Source organism: Bathycoccus prasinos, assembly GCF_002220235.1.
Source record: "Bathycoccus prasinos genomic : Chromosome_14".
Classification (NCBI taxonomy): Eukaryota; Viridiplantae; Chlorophyta; class Mamiellophyceae; order Mamiellales; family Bathycoccaceae; genus Bathycoccus; species Bathycoccus prasinos.
In genome coordinates this window covers 516,166-543,055 of record NC_023995.1, presented here as the reverse complement: position 1 = coordinate 543,055, position 26,890 = coordinate 516,166, and the positions used below count along the sequence as shown (strand labels likewise).

At 40.1% G+C, this 26,890-nt stretch overlaps 13 protein-coding genes across 13 annotated transcripts; 7 read left to right on the top strand and 6 right to left on the bottom strand.

Moving 5' to 3' along the window:
* Positions 1–34: 34 nt before the first annotated feature.
* Bathy14g02980 (alcohol dehydrogenase) lies at positions 35–6,070 on the bottom strand (the record flags this gene model as incomplete). The annotated part of the gene is made up of 1 exon (XM_007509240.1): positions 35–6,070. The coding sequence occupies one exon, from the start codon at positions 6,068–6,070 to the stop codon at positions 35–37; it is 6,036 nt and encodes a 2,011-aa protein (XP_007509302.1).
* Positions 6,071–6,774: 704 nt separating this feature from the next.
* Bathy14g02970 (predicted protein) lies at positions 6,775–7,008 on the top strand (the record flags this gene model as incomplete). Its single annotated transcript, XM_007509301.1, has 1 exon — positions 6,775–7,008. One exon carries the CDS (start codon positions 6,775–6,777, stop codon positions 7,006–7,008), a length of 234 nt encoding a protein of 77 aa, XP_007509363.1.
* A 150-nt stretch (positions 7,009–7,158) lies between these two features.
* Positions 7,159–9,954, bottom strand: Bathy14g02960 (predicted protein; the record flags this gene model as incomplete). The annotated part of the gene is made up of 1 exon (XM_007509198.1): positions 7,159–9,954. One exon carries the CDS (start codon positions 9,952–9,954, stop codon positions 7,159–7,161), a length of 2,796 nt encoding a protein of 931 aa, XP_007509260.1.
* Positions 9,955–10,712: 758 nt separating this feature from the next.
* On the top strand, positions 10,713–13,788 carry Bathy14g02950 (DNA replication licensing factor mcm7; the record flags this gene model as incomplete). Its single annotated transcript, XM_007509158.1, has 19 exons — positions 10,713–10,749; positions 10,807–10,871; positions 10,921–10,980; positions 11,033–11,194; positions 11,256–11,393; positions 11,450–11,536; positions 11,588–11,651; positions 11,698–11,744; positions 11,798–11,895; positions 11,954–12,014; positions 12,064–12,407; positions 12,457–12,670; positions 12,721–12,948; positions 13,000–13,158; positions 13,212–13,289; positions 13,341–13,391; positions 13,444–13,506; positions 13,553–13,645; positions 13,708–13,788. The coding sequence occupies 19 exons, from the start codon at positions 10,713–10,715 to the stop codon at positions 13,786–13,788; spliced, it is 2,130 nt and encodes a 709-aa protein (XP_007509220.1).
* A 21-nt stretch (positions 13,789–13,809) lies between these two features.
* Positions 13,810–14,106, bottom strand: Bathy14g02945 (transcription initiation factor IIA gamma chain; the record flags this gene model as incomplete). Its single annotated transcript, XM_007508972.1, has 1 exon — positions 13,810–14,106. One exon carries the CDS (start codon positions 14,104–14,106, stop codon positions 13,810–13,812), a length of 297 nt encoding a protein of 98 aa, XP_007509034.1.
* Positions 14,107–15,016: 910 nt separating this feature from the next.
* Bathy14g02940 (predicted protein) lies at positions 15,017–16,555 on the top strand (the record flags this gene model as incomplete). Its single annotated transcript, XM_007509052.1, has 1 exon — positions 15,017–16,555. The coding sequence occupies one exon, from the start codon at positions 15,017–15,019 to the stop codon at positions 16,553–16,555; it is 1,539 nt and encodes a 512-aa protein (XP_007509114.1).
* A 395-nt stretch (positions 16,556–16,950) lies between these two features.
* Bathy14g02930 lies at positions 16,951–17,745 on the bottom strand (the record flags this gene model as incomplete). The annotated part of the gene is made up of 4 exons (XM_007509079.1): positions 16,951–17,105; positions 17,155–17,476; positions 17,526–17,667; positions 17,726–17,745. 4 exons carry the CDS (start codon positions 17,743–17,745, stop codon positions 16,951–16,953), a joined length of 639 nt encoding a protein of 212 aa, XP_007509141.1.
* A 256-nt stretch (positions 17,746–18,001) lies between these two features.
* Bathy14g02920 (4-alpha-glucanotransferase) lies at positions 18,002–19,720 on the top strand (the record flags this gene model as incomplete). Its single annotated transcript, XM_007509107.1, has 1 exon — positions 18,002–19,720. One exon carries the CDS (start codon positions 18,002–18,004, stop codon positions 19,718–19,720), a length of 1,719 nt encoding a protein of 572 aa, XP_007509169.1.
* Positions 19,721–19,889: 169 nt separating this feature from the next.
* Bathy14g02910 (predicted protein) lies at positions 19,890–21,392 on the top strand (the record flags this gene model as incomplete). The annotated part of the gene is made up of 1 exon (XM_007509146.1): positions 19,890–21,392. The coding sequence occupies one exon, from the start codon at positions 19,890–19,892 to the stop codon at positions 21,390–21,392; it is 1,503 nt and encodes a 500-aa protein (XP_007509208.1).
* A 90-nt stretch (positions 21,393–21,482) lies between these two features.
* Bathy14g02900 (ankyrin repeat protein) lies at positions 21,483–21,884 on the bottom strand (the record flags this gene model as incomplete). Its single annotated transcript, XM_007509199.1, has 1 exon — positions 21,483–21,884. The coding sequence occupies one exon, from the start codon at positions 21,882–21,884 to the stop codon at positions 21,483–21,485; it is 402 nt and encodes a 133-aa protein (XP_007509261.1).
* Positions 21,885–22,168: 284 nt separating this feature from the next.
* Bathy14g02890 (molecular chaperone DnaK) lies at positions 22,169–24,793 on the top strand (the record flags this gene model as incomplete). The annotated part of the gene is made up of 3 exons (XM_007508980.1): positions 22,169–22,537; positions 22,660–24,499; positions 24,582–24,793. 3 exons carry the CDS (start codon positions 22,169–22,171, stop codon positions 24,791–24,793), a joined length of 2,421 nt encoding a protein of 806 aa, XP_007509042.1.
* A 798-nt stretch (positions 24,794–25,591) lies between these two features.
* Positions 25,592–26,194, top strand: Bathy14g02880 (queuine tRNA-ribosyltransferase; the record flags this gene model as incomplete). The annotated part of the gene is made up of 1 exon (XM_007508975.1): positions 25,592–26,194. One exon carries the CDS (start codon positions 25,592–25,594, stop codon positions 26,192–26,194), a length of 603 nt encoding a protein of 200 aa, XP_007509037.1.
* Positions 26,195–26,280: 86 nt separating this feature from the next.
* Positions 26,281–26,706, bottom strand: Bathy14g02870 (conserved hypothetical protein; the record flags this gene model as incomplete). Its single annotated transcript, XM_007509259.1, has 1 exon — positions 26,281–26,706. The coding sequence occupies one exon, from the start codon at positions 26,704–26,706 to the stop codon at positions 26,281–26,283; it is 426 nt and encodes a 141-aa protein (XP_007509321.1).
* Between the last annotated feature and the right edge of the window lie 184 nt (positions 26,707–26,890).

The following is a 26,890-nucleotide window of genomic DNA, read 5'->3' as shown; positions in this document are numbered from 1 at the left end:
ATACTATACCTACATGTTGCCTTAGGTATTAATATTATATATCGTTCACTAAAACATGTCGAATCGAAGACTCACCCCTTCTCATCTCAGCAATTGCGTCATTGATTTTTGAGAGTGGTCTTTTCTTCACCGAAGCTCCGATTCCATTCCGCGAACAAAAATCTAACATTTCTATCATATCTTTGCGCCCCCCCGTATTACTGGTCGTTATGTTGCACATTGTAAACCCCATGGAAAATACATCTGCTGTTATTGGCGGACACATACCGACAAAACAAATAGTGCCACGTGGTCGTAACAAGTGGAAGAATTTTTCGAAGTCTACTCTTTGGTTTGTTGCGATGGTGACGAGAATGAAGTCCAGAGATCCTTTTCTACGCGCCATAGCGTCTCTATCTGTGTGTAACACGTAGTGTCTTGCTCCATGTTCAATTGATTTTCTCTTTTTTGACTCAGAAGAAGAAATCGCTGTAACTTCACATCCCATCGCTTTTGCAAATTTAATTGCCATATGTCCAAGGCCACCGAGACCTAAAATTCCTACACGATCCCCAGGCTTAGTTTGTTCCTTCAGCGGAGTCCAAACCGTCTGCCCTCCACAAAGTAACGGAGCTACTTCTGCCGAGTCCAAATTTTTAGGTATATTGAAGGCAAATGAAGCGTCCTTAATGCGTACTAGGTTTGCAAAGCCTCCTCGATTACCCTCGCAGCAAGTGCACACAACTTCACTGCAAAGTTGTTCGTTTCCTCTCAAGCACCACTCACAATCATGACACGATGAACATTGCCAACCTACCCCACAGCGCTGCCCTGGTTTCAAATGTGTGACAGCGTTGCCAACTTGAGTCACAATACCAACAATTTCATGGCCGCATACTTGCGGCCATACGGCATAGTCTCCATAGTCTCCTGAAATAAGGTGGTCATCCGAACCACAAAGCCCACAATGTGTAACTTTTATCTCAATCGAAGTACTCGTCATATCTTGTAGACTAATGTTAATTGGAACAAGATTTTCTCCTTGGGAAAGGGCCGCATAAGCAACTGTTCGGGCTGACCTCTTGGTCGCACTGTCTCTATTTATAAGCAAAGATTCAAGTTGTAATGCATTTGACAAACTCTGACCCCATCGTTCATCTACGCATAAATTTATTTCACCTGACTTTTCGCCGCTTTCGAGCCGCATCCCCTCCGCAGCAAGCTCAACCTCCATGGATTCGAGCAAAAGTAGAGCTCTTTTAAGCTCATCAATGCCATCCGCAGCTCCACTTCTTGCGGCATTGGTCCATCCTCCTAGACTACACATGTGAAGAGGTATATCCTTCGATATCCACGTATACAGTTGATCAAATCTTATTAATTTACCTTTCACTTCTCGGGCATTTCCATCAAAACTTTCAACCTTTCCTTCTAATGAAAGTTTCGTTAGCATTATAGAGCAATCATTAACACTCATAACACTAAAGGCCCAATCCGTGTGCGGAAATAAATTTAATGAAACGCAGGCTCGTAAGAATATCACAATATAATCGTCATCAGGGGCAAAACTTCCTTCATCCGTAGAAATGCCTATATCACCAAGTTGGAGAACCGCACTTGGGACACCTAATTCAGTTTGAGCACGCAAACACAACAATTCTGCCACCTCTTTACTCTTACGATAGCCTGTTGCCTCTTCACCAGGGAGGGGTAGCATTGTTGATGTGAACACGTGCTTAGCGCAAGCTCGTGCTGCAAATTCTAGCACATTTACTGTGCCACCGACATTTACTGCAGCCAGTGCAGAATATGCCTTCAACATATTAACTTCTGCTCCCGCATTGACAACGACATCGACACGAGACACCAAAAATTCATATTCACTACTAGAGATACCAAGCAATGGCTTTGCAACATCACCACAAACAAGTATTACCTTCTTTGAATATCCATCACCAAAAGAAATTCCACGACGAGAACTCATACTGAGAACCCTTTTATTTGCCTCCTGCTTGTCCTTGGCTCTAATGACGCAGTAGATACAATCGACGAAATCATCTAAAATGAAATCGCGCAGCAGATATGCACCAACGTAACCCGTAACACCCGTTAATAAGATGTTTTTTTTACTTTTCGCATTCCACGAGTCAAAAATAATTCTTCTAGTTTCTTCGCTTTTTTCACGAGCCAATGAGCTGAAAGTGTATTTTTCTGCCTCGTTTACTGCATTAAATTCCCTAGCATCCACTGAAGAGAGACTTGCCATTCCTGATAAGGTTGGTTTAGACAGAATCTCACCTACCTGAACTTCTTGATTTCGATATTTTGATATAGCATCAGCTAGTTCGACAAATTTTAAGCTTCCACCGAGGTCAAAGAAACTATCGCTTCCTTTCAAATTAAGCTGTGGTTGACCTAATACCGTCTTCCAGATGTTTGCCAACTCTGATTCAGCAACAGTCAGGTCATTTGAAGCAAAGTCCGAAATTCGTTTCAAACTATTGACATCAAGTTTCGAATCCTTACCAGATATAGCAGTGTGAATCCCATCATCTAAATAATAAAAAGCACTTGGAATCATATAATGCGGAGCTCGCGCCTGCATCCACTCACGAATCTCATTCTCTGATATTGATTCATTCGCGTTCAAAGCTACGGCAGCGACAAGACTGATTTCTATTCCATCTTCCTCACCAAAAACGGAAACTTTCGCTATTTTGATCGATTTATGCTGGAGCAATAAATCTTGAACCATCCGAGGAGAGACTTTGAATCCACGGATTTTAACGTGTGCGCCATTTGCTCTGCTTTCAAATGTAATTTTATTTCCTCCATGCCAGCGAACTAAATCCCCAGTATCATACCAATCGGTTTTTATGGAGGTCTTACCATGCTCCGTCCAGTAACCAGTGAGTAAACCTTGTTTCTGCACGAAAAGATGGCCGATATTGCCGCGTAAAACAGCTCGCCCCGAGTCGTCAAGTATTCTTGTTCTCGTACCTTCTCGAATTTGAAAGCAACCATCTTTATAAACAGCGAGATCACCACTTTCGTTTGTGCTGTATATATTAACTATCTTACAAGCGGGTACTTTTGCCAGAAATAAATCTTTGATCTGGTCTCGGAAACGTTCTCCCGTCAACATGAGGGTGTGCACAGAATTAAAAGACTGCCGAAAAGTTTCATCTGATACATTTATCAAACAACTCTCCAAAATAGAAGGAGTCAAAAAAAGTACCGTGATCTGCTTCTGTTCCACGTATTCGCATAGTTCTTTTGGTTTCAGAAAGAAATCGGACGGTATGATGGCAAAAGTGCAACCAGAAAGAATAGGGATTAAAAAATAATAATATACCCAGAAACTCCCGACCCGATCGCCATCTCTTAAAATCTTTTCGAAAATTGGCTGCGAATCAGTGAGAGAAGCCTGCGGACAGCATACGACTTTAGATATCCCAGTGGTACCACTAGTAAGCACACAAAAACCTCCTGAATCTGGTTTATTATGTGCATTTAGAGTTGGATGAATTTCTTTAATGATACTGTTGACACATCCGAAATCTTCCATTTCTTCGGATAGTACAACGACACTCGCCTTTTCTGTATCAGAAATATTCTTTGAAAGAGCATCTGAAGTCAAGATTACTTTGGGTTTAATAATACCTAGAACCCGGTCGAGATCGGTCGATCTATACCAAGTAGGTACATCTGCAAAGATACACTCGCGTAATAAGGAGCCAAGGGCTGCCCATGTTGAAGATGCAGAAGATTCAAGATAAATTGCTACGTGATCACCAGAAGTGCACCCATATCTGGTCAATATCTCGTCTACTTTCAGAGACCTTGCATAAATTTCCGTCAACTTGTACGAACCTTCCACATCCGTGACCGCAATATTGTCCACTTCTTCGCAACGTTGAATTAGCTTCGATAAGTCTCGCCAGTGCACATTCGGAAAATTGATATCGATACTTTCATTGCCTTCAGCGAAACTGACTTCAGACTCCACCTTCGATGACTCAATGTCAGATAGGACTGATTTGATTATGTCTTGCATGAAGATACTTGACACGACATCCTCCTGAGACCGAATTATAGAGACTGGATATGTTAATGATTTCATCGCCGGTATTCTATCCGTAATTATGAGAACACGAACTACACAAATAAATCCTTTTGAAATTTTAGCATCCATTCTTTGTAGCATCTGTAACACAGCTCCTACTTCACCACATACCACTAAAGGCAAATCAAACACATATGGGCATTTTTTTTCCGCAATTTCGAATTCATCGTGGTGAAAAGCAAAAATCGTAGAGTCTGAAAAAAACGAAGCAGTCACACATGGTAACGGGTCCAGGTTACCATCATATGATGAGTCACAGACGAGCACATTAAAATTATTTTGTAAAGATGGACCTTGACGACAAATTGGCCAGCTCTTCCTCATCGAAATAGAGTTCCAAACTACTGCTTCGTAATATGATTTTACTTCTATGGTACTTGCAGATATTCCTGGAGAAATATATTTATCATCAATTTGCTCTTCAATTGAAACTTGAGCCAAGTCTACTAGGTTGTTCACCGCAGACTCAACATCCATCTGGATGAAATCCCAATTGAACATGGATTTTTTATATGCAACTCCAGCAAAGTCACAGACATGCTCTATTGCCGATTTCGGACTTTGGACCAAGTCTAGATCGGAGTCTAAAACTAATGATCTAGCACTGATTCGTTTCAATCTTGCAAGGATCTCAAATGAGTTTTTGTAAGAAAGAGCGTTACTGTTTTCACCAACTTCGACTCCACTCACACTAGTTCTCCATTTCGATGCAGAAGTTGCTTCAGGATCCCGGACAAGAATTATGTGATTGAAACTCTTCAACCAAGCATCTTCCATTTCCGCATCGTTGTAATCATGACATAGTTCCATGATAACATTTACCTTCACCCCTGCGTTTATGCTCAGTATTTCTAGGATAGAAGTATATGCTGCTTTTCTCAGCGAATTCCTAACACTCTGTTCAACATACGTGCTTGAATCTGAATGCGAGGATATTCTGGATTTGTACATTTGAATCTCGGGGTGCATTTTGAAACAGCATTTGAGAGTATCTGTGTGACTATTGGGTAAAGCCCATACTATAATTGGCTTTCTCTCACTGTAGTGCAAATCATTTGATGAAATCAGAGGATATGAACTTCCTTGAGCAGTGCACCAGCAACACATTCCGTCGCGTATAACTTCACATGCAACGCCTAACTTTCTCAGCTTGAATAATATAAAAGGAGCCGGACTTATCCCACCCCGTGCAATAAGTAGAATCCTCCGAGATAGGTCTACTCCAGAATCTAAGAAAATCTGTCTCAAGGTATCCGAATCTTTCGCGGAAGAAATAAGAGAAAATGGGACGTTTCTTGCACCAGGAATATGGCCGCGGCGGTGGCCAGTAAATTCTACTAATATTTCATTCGAGCTATAGTAAGAGATATCTAAAGTCTCTCCGTGAAAAATTTGAGGCTCTCGACAGTCAACAATCTGAATTTTGTCAGAGTCTAAACCTCTCAAAACTTCAGAAACATTAACTTGGTATACCGATGAATTTGTATGCTCACGCGGTGTGTAGGTGTTGAAATAACTATCGTTCATACCGAGATCTTTACGAGAGTCTTCCGTGCAAAAACCAGATTTTTTCCATTCCTCGATCCCACCTTGAAGGATACGCACCTTCCCCGCATGTCCAAATTGTTTGAATACAAAAGCACAATACTCTGCACTGAAACTAGCGTGATCAGTGCCATATATTATAACATCATCTTCAACAGAAATGCTTACTTTGTTCATGTAACGTACAAAATCGGTCAACTTTGGGAAAGCTTGAGGAGTCTGTTGCGAAAGATCGCTCACTAACTCGTGATTGTAAAAGATTGCGAACGGTATATGTTCTTTATCGTACTCTTCACGGATAGATGTCCTTAATTTCGTGTCATCCCATCGCGCATCAATAACTTTTAACCCATGATGCGACTTTTTACTTCCTAGTAGATCTTGAAGTTCAGCAGCAGTGATAGTTTCCAAAATGTACATTTGAAGACGTCTGTCGAAAAAGTAACCCCACACTTCAAAATAAGTATTTAGCTCCTTTAGATATGTAGTGATTCGTAGCACTGTTCGCGCGTATTTCAAACTTCTGAAAGTGCCGTGGATGGTGTGTGCTTTATCAGAAGTTTCTTATAAAAGTCTTCCGCACGTTGGGAACGACTCGTTCTAGATATTGATGAGGCGCGGTGGGAAGAGATAGGACTTTTGAAAAAAAAAACGAAGTATGTAGGAGAGAGGGGAGCAGTTTTAAAAACAGTCGTTCACAAAACGTTTTGTCGTGTCGTATTTACAAAAAAATATTGGTTTGGCATCACTGGCAAAAAATAAAGTACCGTATATCATATACTCGCTTTCAAGTAAAATCTCAACAAGCATGCATGCAGACACGGTGCTGGGTGCTCTTTTTTTACACAAGGGATTCAAAACCGAAAGTGTACATACTTCGTTAGCTCTTGAGCTATTACGCTTCGGAGTAACTCTGCCTAAAAGCGCGATAACAATTTCCTCCTCGGAGCATTGAAGGTATTTTCAACGCCGTTGTAGGATTCTTTTAAGTAAGCGAAACACGAAAAATGGCACGTAATCGCGGGGAAGATAAACCCACCCCTGAAACCCAGAGAGACGGACAAAATTTCACAGACCGTGACGAAGGTCGAAGTTTTGTATCGCGAACTCGCCGTGAAACGAATATGATTAGAAACCATCCGTGGTTTGACTATCCTCCTGCTTTTGAGAAACGAGTGAGAAAAGTTATAAATAAAAGTAAGCAGCTTTTTAATCCCGCAATAGTCTTCGAGCCACTACCACCAGCGCTCAAATATTCTCTCACCCGTAACCTTGGATTTGTTTCTTCGGTATTTACTCAATTCTTAGGGAGTGATGGAGTAAGTAATGTGCAAGAATCGATTGGTATCAGTAAATAGAAGATTTTCATTAATTAAGGGGGAAATCTTTCACAGTTTTTAGTATAGTTTCTAAGAGAGTTTGGTTGGTTAAGTAAGCCAAAGTGCTGAAGCAGGGCATGACGAGAAGAACGTGCAAAATAATTATTTTGTAATAGTAAAAAAAACTCATCATTTTCTGACATTCCTTTTGTGAGATATCGAAACAAACTTTTCATCCAGATCAAGCCCTAGCTTTTTAAGGCCAAATGAGTCTCGATGAGGAATGTCACGAATATCAGTTTCCCCCTCAGGAGAAGATCTGATTATCCGAGAAACTTTTGGGTGAGGAGTCAACTGAATATCACCAATACTGTAGTTGTTACCAGCAGGACTTGTGAAACTCATCCTATCGACACTAGCATTTCGTCCCGGCGTTTGAACACTGTTTATCTTGTGATCATATTCATCACAGTCAAGGTTTGCTTTCCGCATTCTAGAGGTATGATATTTTGGCGAATCTGGTACAGATCTTTCATCAACTTGGTCCATAATTTCGATAGGTGCCTGTGTCTTCCATGTTGGAAGCTTCCGTGTTCCTCCATTCGCCTTAATCTTTTCGTAAATAATACCCGAACTTTCATTGATAAGCACTCGGGAGTCTGGAGAAATTGAAAAAGAGTCTAAGTTATGACTATTCATTGCATGACTCTTCGTTGACTCATCATCTGCCTCCCGTTTCCAGTCGAGAGTTGGTTTCATGGGAGTGTTTGAAGAATCTGTGTTTCCTGATCCAGTAAGTGTGCTAGCTCCGGAATCTTCAGAAGAAACATTCAATGTTTGAAGATCTTTACTTATCCCGGTATTAGAAGATGCAGAGGTGCGGAGATTGTCGGTAAAAAACACGTCACTTGACGAATTGCAATTTTTTCCAAGTGCAAGGGAAGACTCGGTCCAGTCACGGGCGTTTGAAGCCTTAGTTTTTGAATTCACCACCTTCCCTCTATCCTCAAAAAAGGGGTCTAATTGGTCAAGCACTTCTCTCGTCCTAATCTCCTCATCATATATCTTTTTATTCTTCCCTCCGATTTCACTTTGAACGTTATTTGTCGAATTTCCTTCTTCTTCAAGATTTAATGCAAGACTGTTTGGAGCTGAAACTATTTTATCAATTTCAAGATCTCGTCTGCCATTCACAAAACCAGTGAATCCTAGCACACGCTTAGAAGTCTGATCTAAATCTCGAGAATTATCACGCATGAGCGCACGAACCGGTAAATCGTAAGGACGATTACCAAAAGGTTGCTCGATCTGCTCAGCAGCAGCTTCAATCCCAAATAAAGCCAATGATAATAATGTGGTGACTGGCACGACACCAAAAACACCAACTTCGTGCACAAGAATAAATGGAAGGGAACATACATAAACCATAAGTGTGCACTTTAAATGCGTAATAATACAACCAGGTGGAGGCTGGTTTACCACCTTTTCACAAGATCCATAGTTATCCATTATAGATGCAACCTCGGCATGAACGGTGGAAGCGATTGCAGGAGGCATGTATCCACGTCTAAAAGCTTCCTGCACACAACCTCGAAGAGCTTCTAAGCAGAATAAAACCTTGTTTGATGCCCCAAAAAGACCTTCTAAATCATCTGAATCTAATGGTGTCGTTAATCTTTGTACAACAGAAGCATCTGTAATTGATGTTCCATTGAGTCTGTCCGCTACACACTCTTTAAGAGTGTTTATCAACGCAAGTGCTCGGGCTGCCAAGATTGGATCGTCTGGAGCTACCCACGTACAGAAGGTACCACCCAAATTTTTGCAATAAAACAAAATATTTCCCAAACAAGTTCTCCCATACCACCAGCGTTCGTGAGCATTGTTCCATCGAAACACTAGCATGAAACCCATCGGAAGTCCTAGAACACCATGCATAAAGTTAGAGAGAGGTTTTAAATTAGCCCCAAGACGAACTTTAGCAAATGCAGCGGCACACGCAAAAGTTGTACTTAACAATGTAGGTTGTAAGGGTCCAAGTTCTCGATTTAGCAGCCACCGAGGATTCCGTCCAAAAACCGAGCTAAAAATTCCAGAATCATTAAAATCGAGTGGATTCTCTGGATATAGGATCAGTGAAAGAACAAAAAGTGATACTCCAGAAACTGAGAATAGTAATAGGCGAGTTGTTTTTGAAGGATCTCGAGTGATCCAAATATTTATCATTCGTTGTTTCGTCCGCAACACAATATCATATGCATCTCTATACACTCTATCAATCCACAAAATTCGCGTTTCAGCTATTGAAAATGCGTCCGGATCGAAATCACTTTCATCATCATCTGAGTTACCACCATTGTGTCCATCGCCACCACCTCCTACACCACCATCTCCATTATCACTTTGTCTAATAGATTGCGTGAGAGCGCCAATATTACTTTGTATACCTTTATTTTTATCTAATCCGGGTACGCCCTTCTTATCCATGAGAAAGAATTTACTTTGTTGTTTGTTGTTGTTGTTGATGTTTGTTGATGTTTTACCTGAGTCTGTCTTGAAAATCTTTTGTGACAGAACTTTGGCTTTCAGTTCCTCCAAATCAGCGTGCTTCTTGTTCGAAGCACTTCTCGTACTAGGTAAGCCTATATTATCACTAAGAATGATATTACTTTCGTTCGTAGCTCCCATTTTCTTTGCACCTGGCTCTCGCATTGACGGAGGTAATAGAGTATCATCGGCAATTTTTTTATTCAAGTCAAGGGCATCACGCCTGGATGTCTGTGACTCTTGAGGAAGCTTCGAAAAATCCTCATCTCGAGAACCAGAAATGCTCTCACTCGTGATTGTTCTAACAATTGATCGATTTTTTTTAGTAGGTTGTGGATTAGCTTTCACTGCAAAACGAGAGAGGGTGTGGGTGTGTGCTTGAAAATTTTGTCTTTTGGTGGACAAATTTGAACCTGACATTTGCGTAGAAAGCTGCATCTTCTCCTTCACCGCTTCACGAGCTACTCATTCAAAGAGCGAGGCTTCCTCGACCAGTCTCTGCAAGTTTTGAATACGTTCAACACAAATGATTCTATTATACTTTTGAATGCGAGCGCATGAAGTTGAACTCTACAGCTCGTACCAGTGCTTTTCGGTTTTGTTTTTCAACCGATAAATGGTCAAATGCAGTAAAACATTAAGTTAACTTTGTAAAAAGTAACCACTTGGTTCGTTGGTAGTTCGTATATTCTTTATGTCCTCTCCCGCCGTGTCAAAGTCCCTTGTTGTTAAGCTATTTAAGCACAAGAAAAAAGCGAAAGGTTCGAATTCTCCTTACGCACGTACGCGTATCAATACTATACGACCCCGTGGATACATACACGTGAAAATGAAAAAACATGAAAAAATGAAATGAAAAAGTCAGAAAAACATATGTGATACGAACTCGTATTAATTCGAATAAAGAATTATGAACAAGAGGACAAAAGTGCAGACTACACGTCAAAGTAAACTATAACGAAAGAACCATACGCAATAGAGTGTGAACGCAAAAGCCACCGACCGTTCCACACTTATTCGAAAGGAACGGAGACATCAAGTTATCGTAAGAAGTTGTATTAGCTGCGCTTTTGCGTGGATAATATTTTCTTTCATTCAGTATTGACTTACGCATAGACACTATCCTGCCGTTGATTCTGTGATTTTTTGTGATTTTTCAAAAACACTCATCAAGCTCCCAGAAAAAAACAATCGGGATGGGCGTACCCGATCCCGATTTTCGGTTACAAAAGCGTATGTTTGCAACAAAATAAATTTCGTGTCAGAATTTAATCCATGAATGTTGAACAGAACTTTTGTTGAGGTTCATCACGAATTTTACAGAGGGAAACCAGTTCAAATATTTAGAAAAACTGGTGAGTTTGAAACTATTCAAAAATGAAATAAATAAACATTTTTTTGCAGCACTCCTATCAAGAGCAAGAATTGAAGACCGTAGTGATTGATCTGGAGGATATTGCCAAGGTAAGTTCATATGTTTTCATTCTATCTTTGATTTCACTTTTTATTACGTCAGTCCAACGATCTTTCAGATGAAGAAAAGAAAAATATCTTGGATGGTTTGTTGAAGAATTCAAAAAGATATCTTCAACTGCTGTCAGAAATAATTAATGAAGTGCGAGAGAGCCCGAGCGATGTGAACACCTCAAATTATCGACCACAAGTCGCATCAGAAGAGGTGATATTTTGAATGAAAGTTTGTGGAATTCAATTAAAAACAGGATTTTCAAAATAAACAGAGTATGCAAAATAAGCGCTTTGCAACTGAGATCGCAAGAAAACAGTATCAAATACTGCTGAATCCTGGTACATTAATTAAAAATGAAGGACTTCGTAATATCCGAGCTTCTCATATTGGACATCTTGTTCGCTTTCAGGTCATTAAAACTACACAATTCATTACTTCTAAGTTAGTTTGAGCTCTTTTTCCCAGGCTATTTGTACCAGTGTTGGAGATGTAAAACCAATGATGGAAGTTGCATGTTTTATGTGTGATGAATGTGGATACAAAATTTATAAAGTCAGCTGCGCCTTTCCACAACTTAATAACTTTTCTTACACTTCTTTGTAGGAAATTATGCAAGAAAACTTCACACCTGATAGTGAGTGCCCCTCAAGAAGATGCTCCATGAAAGGTATCCGTTTAAACTATATGAATTGAAGTTTATATATGATTTTTAGGGAAGCTTTTTCTTGAGACTCGAGAATCAAAATTTGTGAAATATCAAGTACTAAATTTCAAGGATGCTACGCATTTCATGTTTGTGAATTCTTAATTCAGGAAATCAAGGTTCAAGAGCTCTCAGAGGATGTACCTGTTGGTCGCATTCCTCGCTCCCTGCAAGTCCAAATCAAGGGTGCTTTAACTCGCTGTGTTGGGTGAGTATCTCTAATAAAATGTACAATACGACCACATATTCTTACATCATATTCATAGTCCAGGCAATGTAATTGAGATATCTGGTATCTTCCTCCCAAAACCTTTTACAGGCTATAAGGTGCTGTTTTATTTGAATAGTTGCATGGTGTAAAAATTCTGTGGAATAGGCAATGCAGGCTGGTCTTGTAACAAATACTTTCATCGAAGCTATGCGAGTACAACAAAGTAAAATTCGTTACGGTGATTATTCACTGAGTGACGCAAATCTGGATAGACTGAAGATGTACCGGAATGAGCCTGAGTTTTACAGTAGATTAGCTAAATCTATCGCTCCGGAAATATATGGACATCTTGACGTAAAAAAAGCGCTTCTTCTTCTGTTGTGCGGCGGTGTTATGCGAGTTTTAGATGATGGAGTGAAAGTACGGGGTGACATACATATTTGTCTCATGGGAGACCCTGGCGTTGCAAAGTCACAATTATTGAAACACATTGTCAAAATCGCACCTAGGTAAATCATTATTAGGTGCATATCGCAAATCTTACGTATTTTGTTCTAGGGGCATATTCACAACAGGTAGAGGAAGTAGTGGTGTTGGTTTGACAGCTTTTGTTCAAAAAGACCCACTCACTGGCGAAATGATATTAGAAGGAGGGGCACTTGTATTAGCCGATAATGGGATATGCTGTATAGATGAGTTTGATAAAATGGATGAGAGCGACCGCACTGCCATTCATGAAGTAATGGAACAGCAAACCGTAAGCATTGCTAAGGTAACCTGTTTCTTTTACACCTCATATTTTTTTTAACTATTTTATTTCAGGCTGGAATAACTACGACTTTGAATGCACGTACCGCTGTTCTTGCTGCTGCAAATCCTGCATTTGGTAGATATAATACATCTTTTACCCCTCAAGAGAATATGAATCTTCCTGCAGCTCTTTTGAGTCGCTTTGATCTTATGTGGTTGCTTCTCGATAGACCTGATTCGGATTCCGACACGGCACTGGCGCATCATGTTTTGCATGTGCATCGAGAAGGAATGCCTCCGGTACGTATCCCAGAGTTTCGTATGATATCTTACTTAACGCTAAAATCTTAGGAATTATCATTCACTCCCATATCTTCTACAGAACTACAGTCATATATTTCATATTCGCGCAAATTCAAGCCCCATATTCCTATTAAACTGACTGACTATATATCTGGACAGTATGCAGAGTTGAGAGCAGAAGAAAAAGAAGCTGGTGAAAATTCTATGGTGAACACCAAACAATTCTCGTATACTGCTCAAGTATTAATTTTTTTTATAAGGGTTATTCAACTGCTCGAACTCTATTATCAATTCTTCGTCTATCTGAAGCAATTGCACGCCTACGATGGAGCGATAAAGTAAGTACTGTATTGCATGTATCCTGCTGACATTCAGCCTTTTTTGTTAAGGTTGAGCAGACCGATGTAGATGAATCGCTGAGGTTGATGAAAATGTCTAAGGTTCGAGCCAGCCCAAAGGAATTTTATGTATGAAACTGACCTATTCATACAGATTAGTCTTGAAAACTCGCGTGCAGAAAAATCTATAATGGACCCAGTGACATCCATACACATGGTAAGTTTTGAGTTTCTCCTACTAAAAAGTTGATGATTTTGTATAGATCATAAGGGAATGGGTAGAGCGAAGAGATTCTTCGGACATCACGTACGACCAAGCTCTTTCTTTAACAGTTAACAAAGGTTACAAAAAAGAGGTATTTCAAACATTTCAAACTTTTTTTATTCTTCACGTGCTAAAAGAAAATGCCATCACAAGGATTTGGACGCTTGTTTGCTAGAATATCGCGACTTGAATATTTGGAATCTTGATGACGATAAGAATATAACTTTTGTTTAGCTTTCTAGTTCTGATACAAAATCATTTTCTTTCTAGAATTTTTGAATCACAAGCAACTACTTTCACTTTGTCGGCATGTATCTCTTCAACTATACCACTGTAATTTGTCGCCTTAAACTTTACATTTTCTAATATAAATGTCCACACGTTATCACAAAATCTGTACGTGTGTAAATGAGCCCCAAAAGTAGTTTTTTGTTTTAATAATTCGAGTTCCTTCACTATACATCTATCAAATTCAAGTAATATTCTCATTGCAATAGTTGGTGTCAGCTCTCTCGCAGTCACCATTTCATCTAAAGCATCAGTTAACGCCATACCAATTGAGGATCTTCTATATAACTCGAGGCTCTGAAAATGTGGATTAGATTCATATTGATTGGGAAAAAATACATACCGACATGTTTAAATGCCGTAACAGTTGAAGACCTCGGAGGATGAGTGTTGAGCTTTGATCGACCTTGAGCCACTGTTCTTGAATGGACGGAACTATTTATACTACCAGGTACATTTTCTTGATGCTGATTTCACCAGGTATATTTTCCTAAGTCCCCAAGACAAAAAATTTGAGCCGGAAGTCGGACTGGGCCGGGGAGGAGGTCCAGGGTATTAGAGTCACAATCCTATATCTCCAGTGTTAGCCAAGACACCGTTTTCACAGGGGATAGTTGATTGAAGTAGAATGAGATACACACGAATTTTCTGAAGTATATGTACAATTTTGAAAGCCTTTGAAATATTGGTAGAAGACAAAAGAGTTCGAGAGAAAAGAGATGAGTATGGCTCCACGGTTTTGCCCACATGCACAGGCCCAAGCCATATATGCGAAAAAAAAAGTTCAAAAAAAGTCCAAATGTCCAATTTCGCCACAAAAGTGTTAGGAGCTTCAGGACTACGAGAACACAGGAGAGTGGAGAGGAAAGTTGGAAAGTATTAGAAGTCAAGTATCACCAAGAGCTGATCCGTGAACTTCACAAAAAAAAACATTGTAGAAGTACATTTGTACAAAAACATTATTGTTCAAAGGCAAAAGGCCAAGGCAGAGTTGGTAGAGGATTCGCCCATTAATCCATTATTGAAAATTCAGGCAGAAAAGTAGAAAAGCGCGAAGTTTTCAAATCATTTGACTCTTTTACGCGATTAGATACGCTTAGTCATTCAGGAAAAAAAAAGCATATCGCAACCTACTAGACAGTTATCGCGTTTTACCTTCGTGTGCAATATCAACATGCTCCCCCCGTCAATTCATGATATGGAACTTGACCTGGTTGACGGACTTCGGGTCCCACAACTTCTCGATCAAGGAACCTGTTACACTTATGATGATATCATCTTCCATCCCGGATACATAAATTTCGCCGCGGATGAGGTGAAACTGGGAACAAACGTAACGAAGAATATTGCAATACGAACACCGATTGTGAGTTCGCCCATGGACACTGTGACTGAATCGAATATGGCAATTGCTATGGCAAAGCTCGGAGGGATTGGATTTTTACACTACAACTCAAAGATAGAAGAGCAAGTCTTCCATGCAAGATGTGTGAAAAAGCACAGAGCGGATTTTCTTACTGACCCCTTGATTCTTCAGCCCAGTTCTACTCTGTTTGAATTTGATCAAATACGAGAAAGATCAAAACATACTTTTGCTTGTATTTGTGAAGCGGACTGTATTGGCTCGAAGTTATTGGGGTTGGTTACTGCAACCGACCATGAATTACTGAAAGACCGATCGTTGGAACTCGGTAGTGTCATGACTAGCGTTTGCGATTTAGTAACTGCTGAGTTAATGGAGGATTCCGAAAGTTTTGAAAAAGTTTTGATTGAGAGTAAGAAAGGAAAACTTCCTATCCTGAATGACTCAGGAGAGCTCATTGCAGTAGTTACTGGCTCTACATTGAAAAAGAAATTAATCAACCCCTCACCTGGTGTACCATCTACTGATCGATCAGGAAAGTTACTATGCGGCGCTGCCATCGGAACGCGCGAAAGTGACCGTGAACGTGCAATTGCCTTGGCTGAAGCTGGTGTTGATGCCATCATTCTGGACTCTTCTCAGGGTGACTCTGTCTATCAGCTAGAAATGCTTCAGTATCTGAAGAAGGTAATTCCAGAAGTAGATATTATTGCCGGAAATGTCGTAACACAGGTCCAAGCTGCTCATTTAATCAAAGCTGGTGCAGACAGTCTTCGCGTCGGAATGGGTTCAGGTAGTATTTGTACAACGCAGGAAGTATGTGCAGTAGGAAGGGGACAAGCTACAGCTGTGTTTAAGGTGGCGAATTTGGCGTCTAAATGTAATATTCCAGTTATTGCAGATGGTGGTATTCAAAATAGTGGCCACATTGTGAAAGCTTTGGCACTTGGAGCTAGTGCTGTCATGTGTGGATCGATGTTCGCTGGAACTACTGAGGCACCAGGTGAATACTTTTTTCAAGATGGAGTTCGATTGAAGAAATACAGAGGGATGGGAAGTTTAGAAGCAATGTTGAAAGGAAGCGATTCGCGCTATTTAAGTAGCAGCGCACACTTAAAGATAGCGCAAGGTGTTTCGGGCACAGTAAAAGACAAAGGATCGGTTCTACGCATGGTTCCTTATCTCACGCACGCTGTTAAACAGGGATTTCAGGATCTTGGTGCAAACAGCTTAGAAAAAGCCAACATTTTGCGTAACTCTGGTGACATGCGTGTAGAGACTCGCACGAACTCTGCTCAGCTTGAAGGTGGAGTTCATGATCTACACAGTTACTCAAAGCAACTGTGGTGATGATATTTACTTATGAGGCGAGCTAGAACTTTCCTTTTACATTTACAACTGGATATTCTAAGTTATGTTCTACTTGTGGCGAAGGTACCGAATGTCAGAATATTTGTATGATAGTGAACCTCGAGTCTTCTTATGAAATGAAAATACTACAGTTGGTACCTAGATACGTACAGGATCATAATATCACCTTAGTTCATTATCCACTTTTGTTCATAATGTTTAGGAACTCATAAACTCTCCGATAAAGTGGAGACAAAAGTATCTTAGGTGGTTACATTTATACATGTCAGGCACAAGAAGCAAATCGTTTTAACTGCAGCATTTTTCTCTCGCTACGGCTTTCGACTTCTCAATTTCAACCAAATTTTCCGAAGCTTGCTTGTTCTGTATTGGTTCTAGTGTCTGTGAACGCTGCAGCCAAATTGCTCAATAAAAACATGAAAAATCCCTCCATAAAACCTTTTCACCTCATGAATAACACTCAGAACTTTTTGAAAAGCTGCGTCGATGTTTACAGAATTGAGAGCTGATGTTTCCAAAAATAGTAAGTCTATAAAGTATTACAGTGTGAATCGAGATTGAAACATTTGAAAAAGTACCTTCTTTTGCAGCATATATTTCGGCATCCTGGGTAGTCACAGAACGTAAATGCTGAAGATCACACTTGTTTCCAGTCAGCATTATAACAATTTTAGAGTCAGCGTGATCCCGCAATTCTGCCAGCCATTTTTCAACATCAGCAAAAGTTTCTAATGAATATGATATAAGTTTGATTTCCTTGGTAATTGCCGTACCTTTCTTTGTAACGTCATAAACGAGAAGCGCGCCCACAGCTCCCCTGTAATATGCGCTCGTAATTGCTCTATACCGCTCCTGTCCAGCTGTGTCCCATATTTGAGCTTTCACTACTTTTTTCTCGATCTAATTATATTGCTTACTTAGCTTAGTTTGATCGAAGATGTAATTGTACCTCTATACTCCTAGTTGCAAATTCTACACCAATTGTTGACTTTGATTCAACTGAAAATTCGTTTCTAGTGAATCTAGATAGAATGTTCGATTTGCCTACTCCAGAATCCCCTATCAAAACAATTTTGAATAGGTAGTCATAACTTCACGACAGAATTTTAGTTTAAAACGTTTAAGAAAACTATGTTAGAATAAACTCACTCATCATGTTCATTAGACATTGCTTCAAAAGTTGGAAGTGATTGAAATGTGCTGTACTGTTATAACTTTTGAAGATTTAAAAATGCTTTCTGATATCTATATACTGTTGGTGGGTGATACAGAAATATTTATATATTTTTTCAGAGCGCGTAAAAATTAAAAAAATTTTCGTACCTCTCTCCTTGCTTCTTTAGCAGCGTTTACTCTTTCCTTTACGCAAGAATACACGTAAACCACGAAAACGCACGGCGCATATTTTATCGCACATACGGCATCATGTCTTTATCTTTCATTTGTTATAAAGGCTTCGCAATAAACGTAAGGAAACACGTGAAGCCTTCTCATCGGTTACGAAAATTAAAGGCACTACAAGTAGACGTGCCGGCAGATAAAAGTTATGGAACTAAATTCCCGCCTTCGCGACATCCGCGTCGTTGTGGGATATTATTGCATCCAACTTCACTCCCGGGACCCTATTCAACCGGTGATCTTGGACCTGAAGCATATGCTTTTATAGACTGGCTTGAAAGTGCGAAAATGCAAGTTTGGCAAGTTCTACCACTGGTTCCACCAGGTCGTCCCATACCGGGTATACGAGATGATTTTTGGTCTCCATACAGTGGTCGTGACGCACGTTGTGGTAATACCTTAATGATTTCTTTGGATTTACTCGTAAATGATGGCTTATTGAGCTCCACTGATCTTCCAACAAGCTCTGTACAAAACAATCATGTTAACTTTCAAAGTGCTTCAGAAGTTATTGAGCCCTTACTTTACAAGGCAGCAAGAAATATATTAAATAGAAATAACAGTGACAAATTACGACGTGAATATGAGGTATTTTGTGAGCGCCCTGATGTAAAGTTGTGGCTGAAAGATGCAGCTTTGTTCGACGTGATTGAGAAAATCCCAGAGCTACGTGGGATTGACTGGTGGGACTGGCCTGTTGGTTTACGTGATAGAGAGAAAAGTGAGTTATTGCAAGTCAGTGAAAAATATTCATATCAGCTGGATGAATTCTGTGCTGTTCAATTCTTTTGGCACAGACAATGGCTTTCATTGAAAAAATACGCGAATTCGAAGGGAATCTCTATCATTGGAGATATGCCCATTTATGTGGGGGGACACTCAGCAGACGTCTGGGCACATCCACATTTATTTCAACTGGGCCCTGATAAGAAGCCAAAAATGATTGCCGGCACTCCACCAGATGCGTTTAGTGATGATGGTCAGCTGTGGGGCAATCCGTTATACAGCTGGACAATGCATAAAGAGGAAAAATATGCGTGGTGGTGCAGTAGAATAAAAAGGGCGCTTGAACTTCATGATGAAATTCGAATAGACCATTTCAGGGCATTTTCAGCTTATTGGGCAGTGCAAGCTGGCGAAAAAACGGCGAAAACCGGCGCATGGTACAATGGACCAGGTATAGAATTCTTTCACGGCATTAAGTCAGCCGTCGGTAACTCTACTATCATAGCAGAGGATCTGGGTGTTATAACTGCGGACGTTACTGAACTAAGAGAAAGTATAAATGCTCCCGGGATGGTGATTCTGCAGTTTGCGTGGGGTTCCGACGGGAAAAACCCACATCTGCCACATAATCATTATGAAAATTCTGTGTGTTATACTGGAACCCATGATAATGAAACCTCACAGGGATGGTATTTGAATCAAAGTGAGTTTATCCGGAAGAAATTGAAAAATTATGCACACGTGACCTCATCAAATTGTGCGTGGGATCTCGTCGGCTGCGCAATGGCTTCTGTTAGTAAAACTTGCATAATCCCCATGCAAGATATCCTAAGTCTTGGAAACGAAGCTCGGATGAACACACCTGGTGTAGCAGATGGAAATTGGACGTGGCGAATCGGTTCTCCTCAATTTTTTTCAAGTTTAGTTCCAGAAGCATCGAAATTAGCACAAATGGTGAGTTTGTACGATCGCGCTCAGGAAATTGGAGATAATTTACAAAAGGAAAAAGTTGATATTTAAGTTTGTATCCATGTATCCATAAATGTACATTTTGTAAGGTCAAAAGAAAGACTACTAGTAGTTGTGCTCACTGTCTGTTTTCCTTTAAACACAAACCCTAAATAAAATGAATACATGCACCCGTGTTGAATTTGATACTTGACACGTAGTGATTCACTAAGTAGGATAGATGGTGATAGAAACTTTCTTCATTTTGCACCGAGGTGGTGAAATTTTATTCCGTTGGACTACCAACGAAGAAAGTGATAAACAATTTTCGTTTAATGTTTTTATTAAAGACCGTCTTCTAAGGAAGAAAAGTGGAGATCAACTTTCAAGTTACGCTCCGGTCTCAAGCTCTCTCTCATTTAGTTGGATAACTTATGACGAGCTTGAACTGGTATTTCTGGTTTCAAATCAAAAATCCTTGACCGTCCCGTATCTCCATGACTTTCTTGTTCAAGTTCGATGTGCCTGTGTGGATGTTTTATTAGAAAATAGCCAATCTACTTCTACTTTTGCTAGTGTATTTGACGGGATTTTTGAAAAGATTCGCTTGAGGTGCATAAATCAATTTGCAGATGAAGCACATAAAGATAGAGTTAATATTAACTCTTCTGGTACTGGAGTTGATGACTTAACTCAGAATAGGCTTGACTTCTCGAGTGACCGTTCAAAAGGGAAATTTTCTCGCGAGTATGGAATAGATTTCGAAAACTCTGAGATGAGCAAAGGAAAAGATAACAGCCCTAGCATTTGGGTAACCGAAATTCTTCAAGGAAAACTTGCGAAGAAGTTGATAGGTAAAGTTAAATTATCGGAATCAGATTTCAAGCCTGTTATAGAAGAGTTTAAACTAAAGTTGGTAAATAAAAATGTTGCTGAAACAATTGCTGAAAACATTTGCAAAAGTGCTTCAATTCAATTATTGAATAATACAATTACGTCGTTATCTCAAGTTTCTAAAATTCTGGACCAAGTGGTTGTTGATAATCTAGTACAGATACTGTCTCCACTACGGCAGGTAGATGTTCTGAGAGAAATACAAGAGTCGCGCTTTAAGAAACAAGTTTATATCATACTTTTTGTAGGAGTTAATGGTGTCGGAAAAAGTACGAGCTTGTCTAAAGTCGCTTACTGGATTCAGAAGAACGAACTTTCGCCAATGGTTGCAGCTTGTGACACTTTCCGGGCCGGAGCTGTAGAGCAGCTCAGAACACATTGCCAGAGGTTAGGTATACCTCTTTATGAGCGTGGTTATGAAAAAGATCCTGCAGTTGTTGCTTACGAAGCTGTTAAACATGCCAATCGTCTGAAAATGGATGTGCTATTGATTGATACTGCTGGACGCATGCAAGATAATGAACCTTTGATGAGAGCTCTGTCGAAGTTGATCAATCTAAATAAACCAAATTTAACACTCTTTGTAGGAGAAGCTTTAGTTGGGAATGAGGCTTCTGAGCAACTGAAGACTTTTAACCAGCGACTTCTTGATTTAATAGATGAGCGCAAACATACTGCAGTTGATGGCATTATATTATCCAAGTTCGATACTGTTGGGGACAAAATTGGGGCAGCTATATCTATGGTATATTCAAATAATATACCGATAATATTCTTAGGCTGCGGCCAAACTTATACAGATCTTAGAAGGTTTGATGTTGAAACTTTTGCGAAAGTCTTGTCAAACTAGATGAGTGAACACAAAGAATCGACCAAAAATATTTGCGATCGGCTTTGTTAACAGAAGTCTTTCGACGACAACAACTTCAACTGTTTACTCTTATATACCACTAAGCTCAAAAAGTTTTTGTGCTGAGTTCCCCCACTTATCGCATTCACTTACGGAGCTACCGGCTCTTATCAAAAATTTTGCAGATTCGTACTGCTTGGAAACGATTGCGATGTGCAATGGTGTCCACCCGTGCTTAATATCCTTGACATGCATGTTTGCCCCATTTTCCAATAAAATTTGTAAAGCCTCTACGTGACCATTTTTTGCTGCTAAGTGTAAGGGTGTCCACGCCCCCTTATCCCGTGCATTTACATCAGCTCCTTGCGTGATTAAATTTTCGAGTAAAGTTGCAGAACCGCTATAATATGCAGCCTTGTGCAATACAGATCTATCATATGCATTTTTTTCGTTGATATTACAGGCACGACTCGTATTGTTTGATCCACCCATTCTTCTAAGCTTTTATTTTGTATTTTAAGCTATTTTTTTTCTCGTCTATTCTACAGTGACACAGTTTTACTACAAGGACTTGCTATTTAAAGGAAGATCATTCTGCTTTGGTTGCACAAAAGATATAAGACCATCAATCCTAAATGAGGAAGCGCTTCACATGCATTAGGTGTGGGGCCTCTATTCTTCACTCTTTGTAAGGGCCCCGAAAGCTTGGGATGTTGATATCAAGGCTCTGAATAATTATCAACATGGGATTTCATTCCAAACCCTAAATGTAAGAAATGTACAGAAATGTACGTCATCGAAGAACGCCGCCAAAAAAAGAAAAGAAAATCACTTCGAAACTCTTCGATTCCTCATTGTTGCGAGACGTAAACATAACGTTGAAAAATATGAGTACCATGAGTGCTATCAAACCAAGTAAAATTTGTGCATCTGTGCGCGGTTCGCATTCTTTAGGACATGGGCGAAAGGCTCTGTTCCTTAGTCCGAAGAAATCCGCCTTGAATTTTCGTGAAAGTCAGTTCCAAGGCAGTACGCGAGCCTTAAAAGCGCGATTAAGTTTCTCCGATTCAAAAGTAACGAGAAGGAATACGGTAGTTCGTGCGGAAAAAGTAGTTGGAATCGATCTCGGGACGACAAACTCAGCGGTGCGTTAATTTTAAAGTTGGCAAATTCGACTGCAAATTCTCCCCTTTTTCTTTTTCTTTCCACCAATTTGTTTTGTTTTACTTTTACTATCATCGTTAAAATTCATTCATTTTATTTCTAGGTTGCTGCTATGGAGGGCGGTGCTCCTACTATTGTCACGAACGCCGAGGGAGGGAGAACGACTCCTTCCGTAGTTGCCTATACTAAGGCCGGTGATCGGTTAGTAGGTCAAATCGCAAAGCGCCAGGGAGTTGTAAACCCAGAGAACACTTTTTACTCTGTAAAGCGTTTCATTGGTAGACGCCACGATGAAATTTCGAATGAGGCCAAAGAAATACCATACACTGTTGTGAACAGCGCTGGAAACGTGAAATTAGACTGCCCAGCTTTGGGTAAGCAATTTGCAGCGGAAGAGATCTCGGCCCAGGTCTTGCGCAAACTTTGCGACGATGCTTCATCCTTTCTTGGAGACTCAGTGACTAAGGCTGTGATTACAGTTCCTGCGTATTTCAACGATAGTCAGAGACAAGCCACAAAAGATGCCGGGCAGATTGCTGGTATTGATGTTTTGCGTATCATCAATGAACCGACTGCTGCTTCGCTTGCATATGGTTTTGAGAGAAAAGCCAATGAAACCATTTTAATTTTTGATCTCGGAGGAGGTACCTTTGATGTTTCCATCCTTGAAGTTGGCGATGGCGTGTTTGAGGTTCTCTCAACTTCGGGCGATACGCACCTTGGCGGTGATGATTTTGATAAACGAATTGTTGAGTGGCTTGCAGGAGATTTTAAGAAATCTGAAGGAATCGATCTCATCAAAGACAAACAGGCCTTGCAGCGCTTGACCGAAGCCGCTGAGAAGGCAAAGATGGAACTTTCTACTACTGCTAGTGCTTCGATTTCTCTTCCATTCATCACCGCGACTGCTGACGGTCCAAAGCACATCGATACCCAACTATCGAGAAGTAAGTTCGAACAATTGTGTGAAGACCTCATCACTCGTTGCCAGCAACCTGTTGAGCAAGCGTTAAAAGACGCAAAATTGAGTCTCTCTGAAGTGAATGAGGTTATCTTGGTAGGAGGTTCTACCCGCATACCGGCAGTTCGTGAGTTGGTAAAAAAATTGACTGGAAAAGATCCAAATATGAGTGTGAATCCAGACGAAGTTGTTGCCTTAGGGGCTGCAGTTCAAGGTGGCGTGCTCGCTGGTGAAGTTTCTGACATAGTTCTTCTTGACGTCACTCCGCTTTCACTTGGACTTGAAACACTTGGGGGTGTTATGACGAAGCTCATTCCTCGAAACACAACATTACCTACTTCGAAATCTGAAGTTTTCTCCACCGCTGCTGATGGCCAAACCAGTGTAGAAATTAACGTTTTGCAAGGTGAAAGAGAGTTTGTGAAAGATAATAAAAGTCTTGGCAACTTTCGTTTGGATGGAATACCATCCGCTCCCCGTGGAGTTCCGCAGATTGAAGTCAAGTTCGATATAGATGCGAATGGAATTCTTTCTGTCGAAGCTTGTGATAAAGGCACTGGAAAAAAGCAAGATATTAAAATCACAGGAGCTTCGACTTTATCTTCAGACGAAGTGGACCGCATGGTGAATGAAGCTGAAAAATTTTCCGAAGAGGATAAGAAAAAGCGCGAAGATGTTGATGTCCGAAACAGTGCGGATTCGATGGCATATCAGACTGAGAAACAGCTCACTGAACTTGGTGATAAAGTTCCAGAGGATGTCAAAGAGAAAGTAAATCAAAAGCTGACCGAGTTGAAGTCAGCAGTTGAAGGTGGCGATATTGCGCAGATGAAGGAGGCCCAAGAAGCCCTTCAAAAAGAGGTCATGGAGATGGGGCAAGCGATATATCAGGGATCTCCGCAACCCTCTGCAGGATCAGAAGAAAAGACCAGTTCAGATCCTGGTTCTGCTGCTGATGATGTGATTGACGCAGAGTTTTCAAGTGAAAAGTAAAACAAGTACACCTCAGAATATTGAACAAAAACTCTTAGTTTAAACTCACTATGTGTTTTTCGAATTTTCAGAGCTCTGCTCAGATACCCTCTGCTTAACTAATTTAAGCATATTGAGAAATCCATTCGTCCGTGAAGGCGTAAGAGTTTGTTTCAAACCAAGTTTCTCAATAAACTCAGGAGGTACGTTCAAGATCTCTTCCTTACTAGAACCTCGTAACCCCTCAACGAGCAACCCAGCCAGACCTTTAGTCAGTTGTGAATCCGAATCAGCCAGAAAGTAAAATTTTCCCTCTTTAAATTCCGAGAGAATCCAAACCTGATAATTTAATTTCACGCAGATGTTGCTTATTATACTTACACAACTTACCTGGGAGGTGCAACCTGGAACTTTATTTTGATCAATTTTTTGTTCCTTCAGGAAAAATAGGCCTTCAAGAAAACTTTTACGTAAATAGGATTTGAAAACCTCGGGGAACCCCTTCAACTTCTGGGCGTAGAAGAGGAGCTGCTTATAACGTTGAGTTGGGTCCTTTACCTTGAAATACGGGTTCAACACGAAGAAAAAAGATAGAAAGCTATATTCTCACGAGCTGAAATGATTTGACTATGTTGAATAGATTTTCCGGCAACTCGTGTTCCTCAACTGAGTTTAAGTTTGTGCAAGGCTTACAAGCCCTGATCAACTGTCTGGAAGAGTGTCGTTGAAAATTATTGAGACGCTTACATCTAAAGTTACAATGAGAAATGGCTGGTTGAATCGAAATAACTAACATCTCCGGCGCAAACTTTGAAGCAAAAAAGGGAGGTTTGTGTGCAATCATTTATATAACCCTAAATAAATATATATGGTACCATACCTCTCTTTCATTCTTTTCGTTTAATCCAGCATTTTCACATGATATGACTACATCCGTCTCTCGTATGCATATTGCAAGGAATTTTATTCTCCACACTTAACTCGATAAATTTAGTTGGCGAGGTAATCTTCAAAAAGCACTCGCGCCCGCGAACGAGGCCGTGTTTTGCAAATTGAAAGAAAGGATAGCAAATGAATATTCACTTTATTGCAGAAGGACGAAATGGTTGAAAATGATAATCCCACTGAATATATCCAAGGTACATTTGAAAAGCGAAGGACCGTTCATAATATCGAAGTTTCTCGAGTTTGTACAATTAAGACAGCACTACAAAAGTTCATTGCATTTCGCTTTTCAGGCTACAAGTTCGATGTTATTTTGGAAATATACGATCATTTTTCCGTGGAAGCGTTCTTGGACGCTCTCCCATCCGCGCAAATGATCTCACTTAGTCAATTTAGGATACCTAGACCTCTACAAATAAATATTTTTGAGGATGAAGTTTACTTTACAGATTGGCCTTACTCATTATCAGCTTCTGGACATGCAGTAACATTCTCCAGCAGAAACTTGGGAAATGAGGAAAACCAAAACGATGATCACGAAAAGCTCAACTTATGGGCGAAAAACTTTCATAGAGACTTTTCTCCAATTTGTGAAAAGTGTTCGTGTAATACATGCAAGCATCATTCTCGCTCATATATTCATCACTTATTAGGAGTTCACGAAATTTCCGCTTTGATACTGTTAGCTGAACATAATATGTACCAATTTAAGAAAAAGTTGGAAGAATTTCGTGTTAGTGTTAAGTGTAGTGCTGAATAGATACGAGGAATAAATGGTGTGCAGAGAGGCGTTAGAATAGGTAGGTTTTGCTCAATTTTTTTCTGTGAAATATTTTGCGCGAAGCTTTACAGTGAAACCTGTAGACAACTACTACAATAGTTGCAAGAAATCACCATGTTCTTCACTTGCCCCGACTGCAATAATTCAGCGTCAGCATACTCAAGTTGATATTCTCCACTGCATCTACACTTATACGTGAAACCTTTAGTATATTCATCTACTGGTACATATTCCATATCTGACACTTTTATCTCTTCGTGTATGACATCGTTCTCATGACACTGCTTTAGTCGAAGTGACTCATCATATAAACTCCGAAGTTCCACATTCTTTAACACATTCCATGCTACTTGAATTTCGCTGAATGCATTGTTTTCATAAGAAATTCTTTTGTCAGGATGATAGCACAGGAGCTTTCTCCTAAAAGCTCTACGGATCTCTGCTCGTGAAGCACTGCTGGTAACTTCAAGGATTTCATAGTGTGTGCGCATAACAATACTTCAATACTTTCAGTCAGATATACAGTTATAATGTGATTATAGAATATATGTAAGATGACTCTTAAAGCGCGGGCGGGGTTAAAATACTCTGTCGTTTTCAGTGATTTTCTTTCCCATCGAACCCGCAGATTAGCTCTGAGTTCGAAGAACTAATCTTTATCCTAAGAAAACGTCT